We start from the raw sequence: 20273 nt of genomic DNA, 5'->3' as shown, positions 1-20273 counted from the left end.
GGAAAGAATAACATATATTTTAAAAAATAGATTGGGTGTGTATGAAGGAATTTGGAAACCATTCAGCGACTTTATAAAAAAGGAAGATATAGCAGAGCTTCTACAGTTGGAGAATTCAGGTTAATTTTTTAAATATTTTGTATCTCGTATCAACATTGTAATATAATTTTTTATAAATCTTAAGCTATGAGTATAAAACATTGTTCAAAAAAAAAAGACACTCAAACATGATGACATGTGCACTAAAGATACTCAAACATGATGACATGTGCACTAAAGATACTCAAACATGATGACATGTGCACTAAAGATACTCAAACATGATGACATGTGCACTAAAGATACTCAAACATAATGAAGCGTTATATTATTTGACATTGTTATGTGACTGACATGATGACGCTTCACAATCAAAACATTTGAATCAGTGATTTCAGTGAACTGAACTGAATCTGAACTGAATCATGTGCTGACAAGTTTACAGACACAGAAACACGCTGGTTCCCCCCCAAAGCATGAAGCCTGGGTAAACAGGCTCAGTGAACTTGGTGTGGAAGGTGTAGATGTGACTCAGAGTGTCAGATGAGACCTTATAGTAAGACAGAGTGCCAGCAGGCCAGTCCAGATACACTCCCAGACGGGTGAAGGGAGGAGGATCAGGTAAATCATGTTCCTGATGATCATGAAATTCAAAGAGACCTGAAGTTGATGAACCTGAATTCTGCCAGTATCCTAAACACCAGGACAGTTTATTCCCTCCGAGCTTGGACTGGTGACCGTTTCCTTTCCTTGACATCCCTCTGTAGCAAACACCTACAGTAACATCAAATAGAAAAGTGTTTTCCCACTCCACCTCCCAGTAGCAGCACCCAGTCAGCCTCTCTCTGCACAGAACCTGAGTCAAACAATCAAATCTCTGTTGGTGGTCAGGATACGACTGGTCTGCTCCATGTGTCACCTTCTTGTTTCCCTCAGACAGAGTGAGCTCGTTGTTTGCTGTGTCTGGGTCCAGAGTGAGATCACAGGCGTCTGATGGAGAGAACGAGACGTGATCGTGATCACAATTCATACTGAAAATACATTTATGGATTATTATGAAGACATTTGAAAGGATTGGCTCATATATTTGAACATTCAGTCACATGCTCCTACGTACTGTTCATGGACAGTGGTGGAAAGTCAATATTTCACTTTGAGATACTTTCAGTTCCAACTTAAGTTGATGATGTTTGACTGTCATGTAGCCAACAGTTACAGTGGAGCAGTCGCTGGTCATTAAACTCTCAGAGCTCAGCCTCCGTCCAGCTGTGTTCTTACACATATATATAAAAGTATCTACTTCTGCTTCAGATGCTTTGATGATGTTTTGCTGATAACAGCTGTATCATTTTACTACAGTCATCTTTTGAATGCAGGACTAACTTGTATGGAGTCATTTTCTATTATTGTTCTGGTACTTTTACTTAATTAAAGGATCTGAGTACTTCTTTAACCACTGTGCATCCACAGTACTGTCGCTCATTTCACTTGAAGTCTATAAATCAGTTTCAGTGTCGGCGCCGAGAAAATCTGCAGGACTTTTCTAAGAAAAGCTTCAAATGAAGTCTGAGAGTAATAAAAGGAATGAGCAGTAAGGTTTCTGAAGGAGACTCATTTGTTCTGATTTGTCTTACAGTGAAAATAAAATACTTACACCAGATTAAATCTCTTCTGTCTGTGACAGTCTCCACATCAGTGATGTCAGTGAAATCCTCAGTGAGCAGAATGCCGTTCCTGTAGTGGTAGATGGTTGCTCCGGTGTATTTCTCATTTGCGATGGCCGCTACCAGGAAACAGAATCTGCTGCTGCTCTTCAAAGATTTGGCAATATCTTGGAAATATTTGGCTTTTTCTCTCATAATGGTGAAAACTTCATCTGAGTAGTACCATGGGACTTCATTGGTACTTCCTTTCAGTGAATGCAGGTATTTCTCCATGTCATCCAGGCAGGGGTCAGCACTCTGCAGGGAGGTGAAGACGAAGCAGAGAGCATCATCGACACCTGCAGCAAGAACCTCTCTGTCCAGCTCTGACTGATTTGGGACGATCTTTGTTCCCTCCATCATTTCCACACAGGACCTGATGACGTTGATCTCTCTCTCTTTATGATCCAGCCACTTGTTTAGTTTTTCACGACTGAATGGTGACTCGTTTCTGTCTTCACAGAGTTTCTCTACTGAGCTCTCGTCTTCTTCACCTTCACGGATGGAGGGAAGTTTCTTCCCCATGTTTGTCTGGAGGTTGGATACGTAACGATTACAACAGTTATTGAAGTTGTTTAACTCGTCTTGGATCTGTGGAAAATTCTCCACCACTGTGTCGTCCAGAGAATCTTCGCATCTCATTTGTATTTTTCTGAAAGCTTCAAGAGCATTTTGCAGCTTCCCCACTAATCCGACACTGATCTCTCTCTTCAGCTCAGCTGCTTTGGTCTCTAAATTCTTCAGAGGAGTCAGCCAGACCTTCAGAGGAACACTCTTCTCTCCATTCACTCCCAGCAGCTTTGGAAGCTCTACATAGGTCTTCACTGCATCTTCAAATGATGCAGGGTTTCTTTCAAGAATGAAGTCTCCATAGAATTTGCAGGAGAATTTCTTGGTCACGTCTTTTTCTTCATCAGTCAGCTGAGCGTCAATGCTACCCTCAACATCAAATTTGGGGATCTTCTTGATCACAGCCTCCATGTGGCCCTGGATGTTCTTAACGCTGCTGGCTTCTAACTTCTCACTGTCAAACACAAAGAAAGCATTTGCCCCATAAAGGATTCCTGTGACTACATGTGTTGCCGTGCCCTTCTTGATGTCATCTATCTGTTGGGTGTTCAAGGATCCAAGTTGAGTCATTGATAACTGATTGAAGTGTGTGGTAGCTTTGTACCGACACGTCACTCTGCTCTGATTCTTGAATTTCTTCATGTCATACAGATACTTTCCGGATGCTCCAACTTCAACCAGTCCACTCATGAAACTGACCTTCAGAGAACCTTCAATATCCATCAGAGAAGACTTGGACTCAATGGAGTCAGATGCAGTTATATCAAATTCACTACCATGTTGAGAACTCCTGACTGTGTTGTTCTGTAGAGTTGTTTCATCCCACAAAGTCGAACCTACAGACAAAGATGTAGAGTATGTGTTCAAGCAAAACCCTTTGGTAAGATTCAGTGGAGCTCATGAAACAGAGCTGATGTGGATCATTTAAACCAATAAAATATATTTGTCCAACAGAACACAGGCAACCTGTTCCAATGGTCTTAAACATCTTTGGGATAAATAAGGGAGTACCACAAGGTTCTGTACTGGGTCCTTTACCATCTACACCACATCGGAAATATTATCACACCAACACAAACATCCATTTCTATGCAGATGAGAGAGTCTTGTATGTATTTGTCTCCTCTGTGACCTACAGTCACACATAATAACTTCATGATTTAAAGTTCAACAGATCTGTATATACCAGTTTAATTATTGATTTTACTTTTCTGTAGTCAACATCAAGATTTACCTGGAATCAGCTCATCTTTCCGACCGTCGTACAGCATTCCCAAAGTGAAAGGTCGACCCAGAGCAGCCACCGCCATGTCACCTGAGGACAAGTCTCTTCCTGTTGGTAAAAAAACAACAGCATATGTACAGATACAGTGATAGAGTGTCCAACTTTTGATTCAGGTATCGGAAATGAGTGAGAGACAAAACCGTCCACGCTGCCACAGGGACTGGGAGACAGAGTTTTATTTATCTGTTCACAGTGGATAGAAAAAGTCTACACACCCCTGTTAAAATGTCAAGTTTTTGTGATGTAAGAAAATGAGACCAAGATGAATCATTTCAAAACCTTTTCCAAGTTTAATTTGACCTTTAACCTGCACAACTCAATTGAAAAACAAACTGAAATCTTTTAGGGGGAAAAATAAAAGCACCTTTTGATTTTATTACAGCACTCAGTCTTTTTGGGTAGGAGTCTATCAGCATGGCACATCTTGACTTGGCAATATTTGCCCACTCTTGTTTGCAAAAACGCTCCAAATCTGTCAGATTGCGAGGGCATTTCCTGTGCACAGCCCTCTTCAGATCAGCCCACAGATTTTCAATCGGACTCAGGTCTGGGCTCTGACTGGGCCAATCAAAAACTTTAATCTTCTTCTGGTGAAGCCATTCTTTTGTTGATTTGGATGAATGCTTTGGGTCGTTGTCGTGCTGAAAGATGAAGTTCCTCTTCATCTTCAGCTTTCTAGCAGAAGCCTGAAGGTTTTGTGCCAACATTGACTGGTATTTGGATCTGTTCATAATTCCCTCCACCTGGACTAAGGCCCCAGTTCCAGCTGAAGGAAAACAGCCCCAAAGTATGATGCTGCCACCACCATGCTTCACTGTGGGTACGGTGTTGTGTTGGTGATGTGCAGTGTTGTTTTTGCACCAAACATACCTTCTGGAATTATGGCCAAAAAGTTCAACCTTGGTCTCCTCCTTTCCCACATGCTTTTGGGAGACTTCAAATGTGTTTTTGCTAAGTTTAGCCGGGCTTGGATGTTTTTTTTCTTAAGAAAAGGCTTCCGTCTTGCCACCCTACCCCATGGCCCAGACACATGAAGAGTACGGGAGATTGTAGTCACATGTCCTACACAGCCAGTACTTGCCAGAAATTCCCACAGCTCTTTTAATGTTGCTGTAGGCCTCTCGGCAGCCTCCCTGACCAGCTTTCTTCTCGTCTTTTCATACATTTTGGGGGGACGTCCAGTTCTTGGTAATGTCACTGTCATATTGTCTCCACTTGATGATGACTGTCTTCACTGTGCTCCATCGTATATCTAATGCCTTGGAAATTATTTTGTACCCTTCTCCTGACTGATACCTTTTGACGATGAGATCCCACTGATGCTTGGAAGCTCTCTGTGGACCATGTGGCTTTTGCTGTAAGATGCGACTAAGAAAATGTCAGGAAAAGCCTCCTAGAGCAGCTGAATTGCCCATTGTGTGGCATCGATATACCATAAGTGAGGCTCTTGATTATATATTTGATCACCACACTGGTGAGGAGGAGAGAGGCCAGGAAACTGACAGTGAGGACGGATTAGAGGAGGAAGTGTCAGAAGCTGAAAACGACACAGAATATAATCCAGACCAAGAAATAACTGATGGGGAGGAATCCGGTTATGAAGAGGATGGCCGTGCTGAGGCTGCTGTCACATTCAAGTCAAAGAATCCTGGTCTTCATCCCCACCTGAGAATCAAGGCAGGCTTTCAGCTGAAAATGTCATCAGGATGACCCCAGCACCTACAAAATATGCCATATCCCGGATTGATGACATCAAATCCTGCTTTGAACTGTTCCTGACTGAGTCCATCGAAACCATAGTGGGAAACATGACCAACTTGGAGGGGAAACAGATTTACAAAGACAAGTGGGAGGAGGTAACCCAGACAGACATCAAAGCATACCTGGGTCTTTTGACTGGTGTGTACAGATCCAGAAATGAATCTACCAGCAGTTTATGGGATGCAAAAAAGGAAGAGGTGCAGTCTGTGTGCGCCAAGAAATGTGAAAAGAAGCATAATGTGCCATAAATGCAATGCATATATTTGCAAGGCACATGCAACAACCTGCACTTATTGTCCAACATGTGCATGAGAAAAAACACCATTGAAGTTTGAGTTTACCCACTCCATCAAGTTTAGAAGCCTGATTTTGTTATCAGTTTTCTTTTTTTTCTGTTATCAGGTAAAAACACATCTGATAGACTGATGAACATTATAATGTTATTGTAGTTTTGGGATAATTTCCTTTGTACACAAATAAAATCTTCCCGGTCACTTTTGACCAGGAACACAACAGGTGTTACTTTATGTGACTGTATAAAAATTTAAAATGATTTCAAAACAAATGTCCTTGGTAACTTTGACCCAAAGTAGTCTGTGATAAACAGTATACTTTGTTTCATCTGATTATTTCTTATAGTCAAAATAATACAGAAATTATGTTTTTTAGAACTCGAATTCAAGATGTATGAGCTCAGATCAATGAGGCATAAATAACAAATAGAAGTTCAAAACTTGTAATGTTCACACAACTTAAGTTGATAAAAAAAAATTTAACATAACAAGTAGTGATAATATATGTATTATTACAGTTTTTATGATGAGTCTTAATGGAGCGGTCATTTTTGACCGGGAACACTAAATTGTTTGACATGAAATGAACCCAACATGAGGGTTAAACCCGTGTGTGTCAAGTTGTGTGTATGTTATCAGGCCAAAGCCTCCAGGGTATGTAAACTTTTGATCAGGGTCATTTGGGTACTTTCTGTTGTCATTATGATTTAAAAAGAGCAGACACGATTGTTTGATAATAAATGGCTTCACCAAACCACTAACCATGAAGGAAAGAAAGGTTCAAAATGATGGGACCCACAGATGAAGTCATTCATTGTGGATTTCAAAATGGACTCTGACCTGAACTCAGTGTCCAAGAATTCCCCATTCTTCACACCTAGGTGCAAAATTCAGCTTTGAGCTACTATTGGTCAGGGTGACGGACCCCCCTCTGATCAGATAGTCAAAACTCCAGCGCCTTCCTTGTTCTCTCTCTTCTCAAGTCAACGCCCTCCACTCCTTCGACTTCTTATCCTCAAGGGCTCCTCTCCATCTCCCCCCTGCTTCACACAGACTCAGAGTCTCTGCATGCAACTAACCATCTTCTCTAACCTGGCATCATGTCACACACACACACACACACACACACACACACACACACACACACACACACACACACATTCCTGTATATAGTACATGTTAGTGTGTTTTCATCTTTGTGTTGAATAAAAGACTTTTGAACCTTCATGCTGTCCCTTTAATATTGTACAAGAGTGAGTGTTGCCGACCTCGACTCTGTCAAGAACTCAAATCCTTCCACCATCACAGCTGTTATGGTCATTTTGGTTGTAGTTATTAAGTTAATTATTAATCAGAGTTACAAACAGTTTAGTACTTTTTCTGAGACTGATTTGGCTCTTTTCCCTTCTTCAAGGGTGGTGCCCCGAGGTGATCTAATGTAAACTGGATCTTAGTATTAATCATAATTAATAGTTATCCCTGATAATCATTATTATTGATTAGATACATTTAACCAAAATCTCCCTATTACTGTTGCATGAAGCACTATATAATGGTGCCTCGTGTGATGTGAGCACAACAAAAACCACTAACACATCTGCAGCTCGTCCTTCCAAACCGCTAAACTTCCAAACACATGAAAAGAGCTGAGGTAAAGGGCCAGTTAGTGTTCATTTCAGTGTCGGGCTGGATTTAAAAACAGAAATCACTGCATATGTGGCTCATTCCTTCACAACACTGGACAGATTTTATTTCTATTTCATCTGTTTCAAAGATGTCAGCGAAGAAGCACAAAGACCTGCTTTCACTCTGCTGGTCATTATGAACCACATGGACAACAGCAGGAAACTGGTTTCAGAAATAATTGGGTGGGGGAGGGGCTTCCTGAATAATGACAGAATCAGACTGAATAATGACGTCACAACAGTCCAATCCTAATGTTAACTGAAAATGAGATATGACTCTATTGTTATTTTACTTATTATTATATTACTATTACCCTGCGTTTGGATCAGTTCTAGAAGACCGGTACCAGAGGACAAGCAATCAGACAGGCTCATCTGAGAATGTCAGTCATGAAACTAGAAACTACTGCGACACATTTCACTGAAGTGACCAACAGAAAACCTTTCTTCATCTCTGTCACATTGAACCTGACGAACAATAAAGAGTCAGACATGTTGAACTTACCTGTTTATCGTCAGTCCTGTCCCCAAGAGGACAAATGATACCGATCCCTTCAGACCAGACTCCCTCCTCGTCTCTGACTGAACTTTGGTCGGACTCTTGTTGGACCGGGTGACTCCCTCCTGGTGGTCCTGCAGTGATCAGAGGAACTTCCTGCTGTTACATGGTGCATTCAGGGGCTGCTCGTAAATCACAAACGTTGTGTTGCATTCATCTCCCATCAAACTTTTTAACTCTTATTTTGTTTCAAAGACTTTTTTCTGCACTTATGAAGACTGGTCTTTAGAGAAGCCTTATGTCTTTCTTTCTTTACTTTACTTGTTTAATATGTAGCCTGCTCAACATACCCAACAGACATGATGACATGATGACATGTGCACTAAAGATACTCAAACATGATGACATGTGCACTAAAGATACTTAAACATGATGACATGTGCACTAAAGGTACTCAAATATGATGTTGTGACATAATAAAAGAGAGAAGATATATTTAAGACCGGCACTTTTGTTTTTGTATTTCTAACAAACACACTTATATATTCTCAGCCACAGCTCAAGCTACAACCGGCAGTCCAGCTAGTTCATTTATTGAACGTCTAACTGATAAGAGAGCTGATCAAAGGTCGCTGAAGAAGTCTGAGGAAGAAATAATTCAACAGCCTTCAGTTAACGCAGAAACATTTCACCTTTACAACACAGTTCAGACACCTGAATGTCAGATCTCTTGTTCAGTTCAGAGTCTCAGCAGCAGCAGGATGAACCCTCGAACAGAAACAGCCCGCAATTACCTGAAGGGGCAATTAAACACTGCGTTTGGATCAGTTCAGGAAGACCGGTACCAGAGGACAAGCAATCAGACAGGCTCATCTGAGAATGTCAGTCATGAAACTAGAAAATACTGCGACACATTTCACTGAAGTGACAAACAGAAAACCTTTCTTCATCTCTGTCACATTGAACCTGACTAACAATAAAGAGTCAGACATGTTGAACTTACCTGTTTATCGTCAGTCGTGTCCCCAAGAGGACAAATGATACCGATCCCTTCAGACCAGACTCCCTCCTCGTCTCTGACTGACCTTTGGTTGGACTCTTGTTGGACCGGGTGACTCCCTCCTGGTGGTCCTGCAGTGATCAAAGGCGCTTCCTGCTGTTACATGGTGCATTCAGGGGCTGCTCGTAAATCACAAACGTTGTGTTGCATTCATCTCCCATCAAACTTTTTAACTCTTATTTTGTTTCAAAGACTTTTTTCTGCACTTATGAAGACTGGTCTTTAGAGAAGCCTTATTTCTTTATTTCTTTACTTTACTTGTTTAATATGTAGCCTGCTCAACATACCCAACAGACATGATGACATGATGACACGTGCACTAAAGGTACTTAAACATGATGACGTGTGCACTAAAGGTACTTAAACATGATGTTGTGACATAATAAAAGAGAGAAGATATATTTAAGACCGGCACTTTTGTTTTTGTATTTCTAACAAACACACTTATATATTCTCAGCCACAGCTCAAGCTACAACCGGCAGTCCAGCTAGTTCATTTATTGAACGTCTAACTGATAAGAGAGCTGATCAAAGGTCGCTGAAGAAGTCTGAGGAAGAAATAATTCAACAGCCTTCAGTTAACGCAGAAACATTTCACCTTTACAACACAGTTCAGACACCTGAATGTCAGATCTCTTGTTCAGTTCAGAGTCTCAGCAGCAGCAGGATGAACCCTCGAACAGAAACAGCCCGCAATTACCTGAAGGGGCAATTAAACACTGCGTTTGGATCAGTTCTAGAAGACCGGTACCAGAGGACAAGCAATCAGACAGGCTCATCTGAGAATGTCAGTCATGAAACTAGAAAATACTGCGACACATTTCACTGAAGTGACCAACAGAAAACCTTTCTTCATCTCTGTCACTTTGAACCTGACTAACAATAAAGAGTCAGACATGTTGAACTTACCTGTTTATCGTCAGTCCTGTCCCCGAGAGGACAAATGATACCGATCCCTTCAGACCAGACTCCCTCCTCGTCTCTGACTGAACTTTGGTCGGACTCTTGTTGGACCGGGTGACTCCCTCCTGGTGGTCCTGCAGTGATCAGAGGAGCTTCCTGCTGTTACATGGTGCATTCAGGGGCTGCTCGTAAATCACAAACGTTTTGCTGCATTCAATTCCCATCAAACTTTTTAATTCTTATTTTATTTCAAAGACTTTTTTCTGCACTCATGAAGACTGGTCTTTAGAGAAGCCTTATTTCTTTCTTTATTTACTTTACTTGTTTAATATGTAGACTGCTCAACATACCCAACAGACATGATGACATGATGACATGTGCACTAAAGGTACTTAAACATGATGTTGTGACATAATAAAAGAGAGAAGATATATTCAAGACCGGCACTTTTGTTTTTGTATTTCTAACAAACACACTTATATATTCTCAGCCACAGCTCAAGCTACAACCGGCAGTCCAGCTAGTTCATTTATTGAACGTCTAACTGATAAGAGAGCTGATCAAAGGTCGCTGAAGAAGTCTGAGGAAGAAATAATTCAACAGCCTTCAGTTAACGCAGAAACATTTCACCTTTACAACACAGTTCAGACGCCTGAATGTCAGATCTCTTGTTCAGTTCAGAGTCTCAGCAGCAGCAGGATGAACCCTCGAACAGAAACAGCCCGCAATTACCTGAAGGGGCAATTAAACACTGAAACTAATGTTGTAATTGATATTAATTACCCCCGTTTGTCCGGTCAGCTTTGTTTAACATATCAAAGGTTCAGTGAGTGAGTGAACCTGAACACTCACATCAAACGTCACTGCATCAATTACCCGAACATCTGGATTGTCCTGCCGCTGACAGTTAGCCAGTCCAGTCTTTGTGTTATGGACACATGGGGCAACATTTCATAGGTTATTTGTGAAGTAAAACTTACGGCTGAGATAAAATATGAGTAAGAATATTCTGCCAAAATGTAAAATCCAGTCATTATCTCCTTAGTTTCTTAGTCTGTGAAACACTTCTGGAGCTTCACAGTGAAACAGCGTTTTACCATACAGAGAGGAGAGAATCAGAGTGTCTGCTGAGTGCTGAGGTCAGTCAGAGGTTGACCTGAATTCAAACACACACACTCTCAGTGCATGATGTCGCTCGCTATCTCACGGCTAATGTGCCGTAAATTAATCTGGCTGTGTGAGGTCGAATAAACACAAAGATCTGAAGTCAAATTCTCTTCAAGTCATCAAACAATCACCACTGCTGTTAAAAATCTATGTGACGTGACTCTCTGACTCTCTCCTGCAAGTTACAGAAACGCAGCGTTACCTTGAGGAAACTCTGGACTTCTCTGTTTGAACATCGTTGGAAACATTTGGGATAATGTAAGAACTCAACTCGACAACACACAGAACAAAGGTCGAGTCGTTTTCAGACATTTTATTGCAGAAATGTTACATTTAATATGTTTACGTCATCAAATTGCACCTCCAAACGTAGGCTACATACAAAATACAACAACACACATTTAAAAATCCTTTCAGAGACGGTTTGAAATAAAGTCCCGCCTCTCACCGGGCAGACAGCCAATCATAGTTTAGGACATTCAGGGTGCCAGTGCCACCCCAGGTCCCCCATCTGGACGTGGCCCTGTTACTCAAGTACTATTCATATGGGTGACTTTTACTTTTATCCAGAGTGTTTTCCAGAGGAGCTACGCACCATATTCTCTCTGAACAACAGAGACAGTCACCACCTCGGTCTGTCAGGTGCCTTCTTGTAAATTCGGCATTTATAACAAAACATTAAGATGTTTCTTTCCTTGTAAAAACTGTCAGTTTGTCGTGGCATCACTGTAAATGTCTATCTTTCATGTTTAAAATGCATCCTGTCTGCTTCTGTGTCTAAAGTTTGTCTTACCTTCCAGCAGCTGTTTGAACTGATTTCCCCATTTGCACCAAATTTATTAAAGAATATAACATACAACTAACATATAAATACTGTAAAAAGTAACTAATATTGGCTTCTTTGTCGCCTGTCGAGAAAATGACCAGACTCCCTTGATAAAACGCTAAATTTTGAGACTCGTTGCCTCAGGAGACACTGTATAAACTGTGTGAAACGCTGTCTACAACTAATTCTTAATTATTTGGGCCTACTTGTTAATTCTGCTACGTTAAACATGAAGATATTTCTTTATTTGTATAAAAAGGGTGTCAGTTTTCTCCAGTGATGGAGGTGTATATTTAGAGAAGTGACATCAAACTGAATGTGTCTCCTAAGGCAACGAGTCTCAAAATTTAGCATTTTTTAAAGGTAGTCTGGTGACTTTCTCCACAGGCGACAAAGAAGCATAGTTACTTTTTAGTTTGTCAGTGATGCCACGACAGTTTTTACAAGAAAAAAATATTAATGTTTTGTATTTAATGCCGAATTCACAAGAAGGCACCAATGATTTAGAATTCACAGCTGTTTCACAAAGTTTATTAAATTTCTCCTTATGAAACAACAACTCTTAAAATCACACATTTTTTTCAAGGGAGTCTGGTCGTTTTCTACACAGGCGACAAAGAAGCCAATATTAGTTACTTTCAGTGTATTTATATGTTAGTTGTATGTTATATTCTTTAATACATTTGGTGTGAATGGTGAAATCAGTTCAAACAGCTGCTGGAGGGTAAGACGTACTTTAGAAAGAAGCAGAAAGGCTTATACAGCGATGAGACGACAAACTGACAGTTTTGACAAGGAAGGAAACACCTTAATGTTTTGAATTTAATGCCGAATTTACGAGAAGGCACCAATGATTTAAGATTCACTGCAGCCGTTTCACAAAGATTGTTAAATGTCTCCTCATTATGCAACAACTCTTAAAATCGTCAAGTTGTTAAGGGAGTCTGGTGATAGCGCTGTTACTAGTGACTTCACTTAATTAGGTTGTCGAAGTCCATCACCTTCACACGCAGCAGGTCACTTCTTGCAACAGTTATGTAAAGAAGTTCACAACAACAGCTATTTCATTTTAATATGAAGCATATTAAATAATTACATAACTTAAATATTTATACCATTAATGTAAAAAAGAGCACTCGAAGGAACTCGAACCCTGTTTCAGCGCTTCAGGGTCTCACAGGTCCTGGATCTGACCCGGGATGAGACAACAGTCTGCGGGTCCGGAGGAGCTGAAGGGCATCATGTCTAAAGAAATCTCCGCCTCGCACTCGTACTGCAGGATGGCGGGCAGCAGTAAGTTGCTGTTGTTGCGGGAATCATCCGAAATGACAGAAACTTTGTCGAAGTTCTGCTCCAGGTTTCCCCCGGTGTGCGGCGGCGGAGGAGGCGGCTGCGTGAGTCTCTGCGCCCCGGGGCCCGGCGCGGCGCAGGCCTCCTTCTGCATGGTGGTGTCGTGGTGATAAGACACCAGCTCGTTGCTGAAGTCCACCGCCTCCACCGTGGAGCTGGAGCAGTATTTATTACAGCCCAGGATGGTGGAGAAGGCCTTCCTGAAGTCGGCGTTGAAGGCGTAGATGACCGGGTTCAGGGACGAGTTGGCCCAGCCGAACCACACGAAGATGCTGAAGGTGGTGTCGCTGACGCACGGCGGCTCGTCGACTTTGTCCAGGTCGCAGAAAGGCACCACGCAGTTCAGCACGAAAAACGGCAGCCAGCAGAACACGAACACTCCCATGATGATGGACAGAGTCTTTAACACTTTGGTTTCTCTCTTAAAAGACGTCTTCAGCGAGCTTTCGTCCTGCGTTGACGCGCGGTGGCGGTGGTTTTGCGCACGGGGCCCCGCCGCCCTCTCCAAAGACGAGATCCGCCTGATTTGGGTTTGCGCGATGCGGAAAATGCGCGTGTACGTCCCCACCATGATCACCACGGGGATGTAGAAGCTGATGAGGGACGAGGAGATGGCGTAGCTCCGGTTCAGGCTGGCGTTGCAGTTGTCCGGGCTGTCCGCCGTCGAGTTGTGCGCGCGGTGCCAGTTGAGCTGCACGGGGATGAAGGAGATGAGGATGGACAGAGTCCACGCGACGCCGATCATCAGGAAGGCGAACCTGCGCGTCATCTTTCGCTCGTACTTGAAGGGGCTGGAGATGGCCCAGTAGCGGTCCATGCTGATGATGCACAGGTTGAGGATGGAGGCGGTGGAGCACATGATGTCGAAGGCGACCCAGGTGTCGCAGAAGCGGCCGAAGAGCCAGATGCCGGCGACCTCGGACACCGCCCTCCAGGGCATCACCAGCACGGCCACGAACAGGTCGGACACCGCCAGAGAGATGACGAACGAGTTGGTGACTTTGGAGCGCAGGTGGCGGAACTTGATGACCGCGGCGCACACCAGAGTGTTCCCCAGCAGCGTGGACACGATCAGGACGCACAGGACGCAGCCGGTCAGCGCGCGGAGACTGAGACCTCCGCCTGGCCCGGGGCTGTCCGCTCCCGCTGTGACCACCTGGAGCTGCTCCGGGTTCTGGTTCTGACTGTCGTTATAAAACCTCTCCATGGGTGTCCAGACTCACGCCGTGCGCGTCACCAATCTCTCATCCTCCTCCCAGCATCACCTGCAGCAGCTCCTGTGCGCCCAGGAGTCAAAGCAGCAGGCAGACCCTCCTGCAGGAGACGCGCTCAGATCATCCAGTCTGTCCGCTCAGAGCGACTGCAGACGGCGACCTTTACATATTCAGCCCCATATACAACATCCCGAGCCTCAGATGTCCGGTCCAAACCACAAACATCTCAGAAACAGCTGCACAGCAGACAGTGACGGGCAGACAGGAGACAGGAGCGAGAGCAGGGAAGATAAAACATCTGTGGGCTCATGAATAAATCACCAACAACCATTTCTGTCACCACAAATAACACGTTTAATGTCAGAACTTTTATTAATGTTAATGACAGAAACAAGCTGAAGGATAAAGAATCATACAGAACCGAACCTGACCACCACACACACACACACACACACACACACACACATATATATTCCCATGGTTAAACATATTTATGAGATAAGAAGCTCCAATAATAAGAAAAAAGTCAAATTATTAGTTACATTTTGACTATTTATCTCACTATTTTCTGTTTTTCAACGTTCTGATGCTGCAGAGCTTTAAAACACACACACACACCTGAGATGTGCACGTGTCAGCTGACAGGTCTGTGTTTGAGTTGCTGAACTTGTGATCTGATGAACGTTCATGTGTTTGTGATGTGAAGTCTTCAGAGCAGCAGCAGAGTGAAGGAAAGTGACTTCTGTCCTCTAGTGGACGGAAACACTCACCACAGCGACAGCAGCTGAGTCCAGAAGCTGCTGTCGGTCCTGTGTCTTCTGTCCGCTCTCATCAGAAGAAGACATGTTTTACAATCTTTGATCTGCTTCAGGAGCAGAACAAGTTCTGTTCACTGCACACGTTTGTTCTGAGACATCACATCACATCACACACTGAGGTTCAGTGTTAGGATTCATGGTTTCCCCCAAGTACTGTACTTTTATACTTCTGAGGTAACTGAGTATTTCCATTTGCTGCTACTTTACACTTCTACTCGACTACATTACAGGAAACAGGGTCCAGACTGGACTGTGCGTCTTGAGTAAGTGAATAAGTGTCAATGAAAATACTCAAGGGAAGTACAAGTACCTCACAACTGAATTTAAGTACTGTACTTGAGTAAATGTACTTAGTTACATTCCATCGCTGTTTTCTCTTACTTTTTTACTTCCACTCCACATTTCTTATCGACAATCAGTTAAAATAAAACACTGATTCTGATAATCAGTCAACTCATAGTTACAGTAAATATATTTATGATTTACTTTTACTTGTTCTTTTAATACTTACAGTAAGTACATGTAATACTAGATACTTTAAGACTTTTACTCGAGTACTAGGCTACTTGTACGGGTGATGTCTTAACCTTTACTCGAGTGTGACTTTTGGGTATTTTTTACACACTGACAGAAAATGAAAACGCTCAAGTAAAGTAAAAGTACCTCAAACTTGAACTTAAGCAGCGTACTTGAGTAAAAGTAGCTCCAGGTGTGGTTAATGAGTTTAATTAGTGCAGAGAGCAGGTGCAGCACCAGTATAAGACCAGAGGAGCCACATGCAGCTCACAGCACAGAGCTTCAGTCTCCAAACCTCCAGCAGGCTGCTGAAGATCAACCTGCTGCTCTCTGACTCCAACATGGCGCTCGGGCTCTTTGGAAGGTGACTGAATGATTTGTTTTCACTTTGAGCAACAATACAGCTGCTGGAGTTCAGCTGAGTCTCACCTGCCGTCACTCTCTTCCAGGCTTTCTTGGATCTGTGTGCTGTTCAGCAGCGCCGCTTGTTTTCCTGCAACTAAAGGAGGTGAGTCTCACTTTTGACTGTCTGCTGACTGAAGCGACGAGAACTCAGCTTTCTGTGTTCAGGCTCAACATCCTGACATGGAAACGAGCAAACGCTCAGCAGAGTCCTCTACCTGTCCTCTCACACCTGCTGTCTCTGTCATTCATGAAGTCCAGCTCAAACATCATCACAACACTTGAGATAAGAACACACACACGTTAATCTGCCGTCACTGGAGTTGATCCAGTTGTTGAAACATGAAGAACTTTATCTCCTGACTGCAGTTGTCTGGTTGGATGAAGCTTTCTGTGAGGAGTTGTGGTTTAGTTAAAAAAGCCACTTTAAACATGAAGTTGTGTGTTTGCACTGCAAGAAGTTGAGTTTCAGCTTCTCCCCTCGTCACAATCTGTGTCCAGACTACAGATATCCCTACACCGCTACATGGGGCTCTGCTGGTGGACCTGCTCCTGGTGGACCTGCTCCTGGATCAAACCTTCAGTCTGAAGGCTCGCGTCCTCCTCTGGTGTCCCTGCAGCGTGAAGCAGCCCCCCAACAGGCCAGCTATCCCGCTGCAAACCGGTCCCCCTCCAGTGCGGCTGCAGGCTCGTGGCAGAGTTTTGAGCCCAGCAGGTACGTGGTGACTTCAGGTTCCAGGTCTCCTGAAGCGTCTTCCCTGAGCGCCGGGTACGTCAGCCCTCCTGTGGGCACTGGGAAGAAGACTCCGAGCTTCTCCGTGCAGCCTCGGCCTGTTGCTGGAACCAGCGGAGAGTCGGACCTGGGCTCCGTCTACGAGGCTCCTCGTTCTGGCTTCGCGTACCCTGCTGGGAACACGGCCGCAGCCTACGACTCTGGTCCCAGCTCTGGGTACAATGTAGCGCCTGTCTCTTACGCCAACGCTGGTCCTCCAGGCCTTCCTTGGGTGGAGCAGCCTGCAGGGGGCGCTGACGCCTCGTTCTACGACCCGAGCGACTGGATGCCGTCGCGTCCTTTCCCAGACCTCAGCGTCTGGGCCTCTGGCGACCAGAGTCCTCAGAGCGCGAGTGAGACGTCCCCTCTGCCGCCGTCGTCCTACATCGTCCAGTCCAGGAACGGCTACCAGCGAGCACGAGAAGTCCTGTCCCACACTCAGTACTCCCCAGAGTACCCTGAACCACCAGTCTCTCCCTTCAGGGCCGTCAAAGCACCAAGCAAGTCTCCACCGGTGACTGGACCCAAAGGAGGACACGGTGTCCCACATGGTAAAGTCCACTGAAGTCTGTCTGTGCTGTCCTGTAACGTTCATCATGACTCACTTTTACCCTCTTGTCTTGCAGGGTGAGCTTCAGCCTCCTGCAACTGTTTCCATGTTGGACTGACTGAAATTGTTAATAAAAGATGTGATCACGTAAACTTGTGTGCTGTGTCGGCCATGTTTGTAGTTTTAACTTAAAGGTTAATATTTTGTACCCAGAATTCATCACTAATCCTTTTGATCAAGATCTCTTCAGCTTTGTGCAACAGTGTATTTAAAATTAGTGCTGCGTTCCCTCTGGAAAACAGACACTTAAGGTCACAGATGACATAAATCATTGTGCATTTAAAAAATTGTTGGGATGTCCAACTTGCATGACCGCTCCACTGCAGTGTTCCCTGTGGGACGTGTACATCACGTGATGTATGAGGTGATATACAAAAACAACAAAGTAAGATTTCTCCCGGACCGGTCTGCAGAAGTCTATAAACAACAGCGACAATACGATGTGAGGAAAAGGCTGCGGGACAGAGGGATTCTTAAACACCGCATCTTCCCGCCAGACTGCTGCTGACCCACGCAGAGCGCACAACTGTCTGACTGACCGACCGACGTGGATAAATACATGAGGGAGCTGGGAGAATCGGCACCAGGAGACTAAGAGACTACCAGTCCACTACAGCCAAGGTATGGTGGGCTTACGCTGCCTACACTGTCTAAGGTTCTTGAACTGAACTCGTGTCTTGACCAAACTCTACGGATTAAAAACACAAACGGACTCAAATATGCCCTACGACCATCTTGGTGTAGTTCACTGTATAAGATGACAATGGAAAATAAGTTAAGCAATCTGGGTTTGATATGAGCCTCACTCTAGGTTTGATTTTGTTTATATGCACATGTGCAGGCGCACAACTAGTTTAAAAACTTAAGACATAATATATTCACAAGTTCATGCAAATAACAGAAAAGGTAGGAATTAATCTTAAACCAACAAGCAACAACAGCGGGAGATTTTAGGTAAACAGAAGATTGGCTCCTCATCGTGATGTGGATCTATTCAGAGGACTAGAAGGAAGACGTTTCAGAAGGGTTGAGGGTTGCCCATGTGTTCAAGTTGGGCTTGTGTGTTTGGGATGGGAGAACTCGCTCTCTTCATGTGCAGCATGGTACCAATTTTAGTTATTAAATTCAATGCCTTTTCATTGTTTTCTTAAATATATGGAAACCTTAAACCTCGGATACTTTAATTGAATGTATTTCATGGAACTGCAGAGGCCTGAACAAACCCATCAAAGTGAAACAGGTTATGATCAAACAGTTAAGAGCTAAGATAGTATTCCTACAGGAAACGCATCTGGTAGCTAATGAGACATCTAAGATAAAACGTAGGTGGCCAGGACATTTCATAGCATCCTCATATTCTACTAACGCCAGAGCTGTAACGACATTAATACATAAGTCTATTCCAATACAAATAGAGTAACCGAAGATCCTAATGGTAGATTTTTAATTATACCAGGTTGTCTCCTGTCAACACAGATGAATTTAGTTAACGTATATGGACCAAACATTGACGATGTTAACTTTTATAATAACCTATTCCTGAGAATCTCAACACTGTCTGGTAAAAACATTATTACTGGGGATTTTAATTGTGTCCTGGATCCAAGCAAAGATGGATCGGCTGGAGTGGACAACACTCACATGAAGTCCAGAAAAGCACTACATCATTTTATAAAAGAACTTAATCTAGTGGGTATATGGAGGCATTTGAACCCAACAGCGAAGGAGTTCTCCTGTTACTCTAGTACGAATAAATGTTACTCTAGAAAAGATTAGTTTCTGGTGTCAGCAGAACTCCTTTCCAATATTAGAGGATGCCACTACAACAGCATAATCATCTCAGACCATGCAGTTATCTCTATGGTCTATGTGGAGCAAAACTGGTTCGCCAACCCCCTAAGTGGAGATTTCAAACAAAATGGATGCAGGATTCAAAGTTCTTACAATTTTTAGGTGAACAAATTGACATGTATTTTGAGAGTAATACATCCCGAACGTCTGCCACAATCAGGTGGGAAGCCTTTAAATCATTTATTAGGGGTCAGATTATAAGTTATACAAGCAGGCGATCAAGAGAATCACAGGCAAAATGTTGGAACAGGAGTTTTCAGGAGGGGCAAAGTGACAACGATGTGCACAAGCAGTTATTATTACTAAGAACTCAATATAATGAGGTGACATCCAATAAGGCCGCTGCAAATTTAATGAGACTTCGACAAAATTATTACGATCAAGGGGAAAAACCTGGTGGGCTTCTTGCATGGCGCATTAAACAACAACAAACAGAGAGGACAATTATAAGGATAGAGGACGCGAATGGGAACGTCACTATCGAGCCATTGGAAATTAACACAGCATTTAGAAACTTCTACGAACATCTCTATAAATCAGTACAATATCAATATCGATACCCAGACCAAATTCTTAGACCAACTTAATATTCCAAAGATCTCTGAGGAAAGTAAGAATATTTTAGACAAACAATTAAGTACAGCGGACATTTCTGAAGCTATAGGTGCATTGAAGACAGGAAAAACAGCAGCAAAAAGCCTTTGACAGAGTTGAATGGTGTTATCTCTTCGATGTCATCACCCGATTTGGATTTGGAGACTCATTCTGTAGTTGGATTAAAGTACTACATCTTAACCCTGTAGCTGAGGTACTAACAAACGATGTGACATCCAAACCTTTCAATATTACAAGAGGTTGTCCACAGGGTTCGCCTCTTTCCCCACTTTTATTCATACTAGCTTAGAACCATTAGCAATAGCAATTAGAACTAACAGGCAAATACAAGGAA

General features: G+C 43.2%; 3 protein-coding genes across 3 annotated transcripts; 1 reads left to right on the top strand and 2 right to left on the bottom strand.

The window, feature by feature from the left end:
* Positions 1-282: 282 nt before the first annotated feature.
* On the bottom strand, positions 283-7891 carry LOC141015657 (neoverrucotoxin subunit beta-like). Its single transcript, XM_073489802.1, has 4 exons — positions 7842-7891; positions 3547-3645; positions 1694-3148; positions 283-1029 (listed from the first exon to the last, which is right to left on the bottom strand). Exons 2-4 carry the CDS (start codon positions 3620-3622, stop codon positions 479-481), a joined length of 2082 nt encoding a protein of 693 aa, XP_073345903.1. The 5' UTR covers positions 3623-3645; positions 7842-7891; the 3' UTR covers positions 283-478.
* Positions 7892-12965: 5074 nt separating this feature from the next.
* On the bottom strand, positions 12966-14348 carry LOC141015756 (D(5)-like dopamine receptor). The gene has a single exon (XM_073489932.1). The coding sequence runs from the start codon at positions 14346-14348 to the stop codon at positions 12966-12968; it is 1383 nt and encodes a 460-aa protein (XP_073346033.1).
* Positions 14349-15977: 1629 nt separating this feature from the next.
* On the top strand, positions 15978-17565 carry LOC141015825 (uncharacterized). Its single transcript, XM_073490034.1, has 4 exons — positions 15978-16053; positions 16139-16197; positions 16593-17414; positions 17490-17565. Exons 1-4 carry the CDS (start codon positions 16031-16033, stop codon positions 17492-17494), a joined length of 909 nt encoding a protein of 302 aa, XP_073346135.1. The 5' UTR covers positions 15978-16030; the 3' UTR covers positions 17495-17565.
* Positions 17566-20273: the final 2708 nt, after the last annotated feature.

The sequence above is a fragment of the Pagrus major genome, chromosome 20 (genome assembly GCF_040436345.1).
Source record: "Pagrus major chromosome 20, Pma_NU_1.0".
Classification (NCBI taxonomy): domain Eukaryota; kingdom Metazoa; phylum Chordata; class Actinopteri; order Spariformes; family Sparidae; genus Pagrus; species Pagrus major.
The sequence above is the reverse complement of the archived record's forward strand: the minus strand, read 5'-3'. Positions and strand labels throughout refer to the sequence as shown.

Bases quoted from the DNA above. Each gene is read 5' to 3' on its own strand.
- LOC141015756 (XM_073489932.1), bottom strand. From the start codon at position 14,348: ATGGAGAGGTTTTATAACGACAGTCAGAACCAGAACCCGGAGCAGCTC.
- LOC141015657 (XM_073489802.1), bottom strand. From the start codon at position 3,622: ATGGCGGTGGCTGCTCTGGGTCGACCTTTCACTTTGGGAATGCTGTAC. The intron at 3,149-3,546 runs GTAAATCTTGAT...CTTTGTCTGTAG, and splicing joins GAAAGATGAGCTGATTCCAG to GTTCGACTTTGTGGGATGAA. The intron at 1,030-1,693 runs GTAAGTATTTTA...TCTCTCCATCAG, and splicing joins CAGAAGAGATTTAATCTGGT to ACGCCTGTGATCTCACTCTG.
- LOC141015825 (XM_073490034.1), top strand. From the start codon at position 16,031: ATGGCGCTCGGGCTCTTTGGAAG. The intron at 16,054-16,138 runs GTGACTGAATGA...ACTCTCTTCCAG, and splicing joins GCGCTCGGGCTCTTTGGAAG to GCTTTCTTGGATCTGTGTGC. The intron at 16,198-16,592 runs GTGAGTCTCACT...ATCTGTGTCCAG, and splicing joins TTTTCCTGCAACTAAAGGAG to ACTACAGATATCCCTACACC.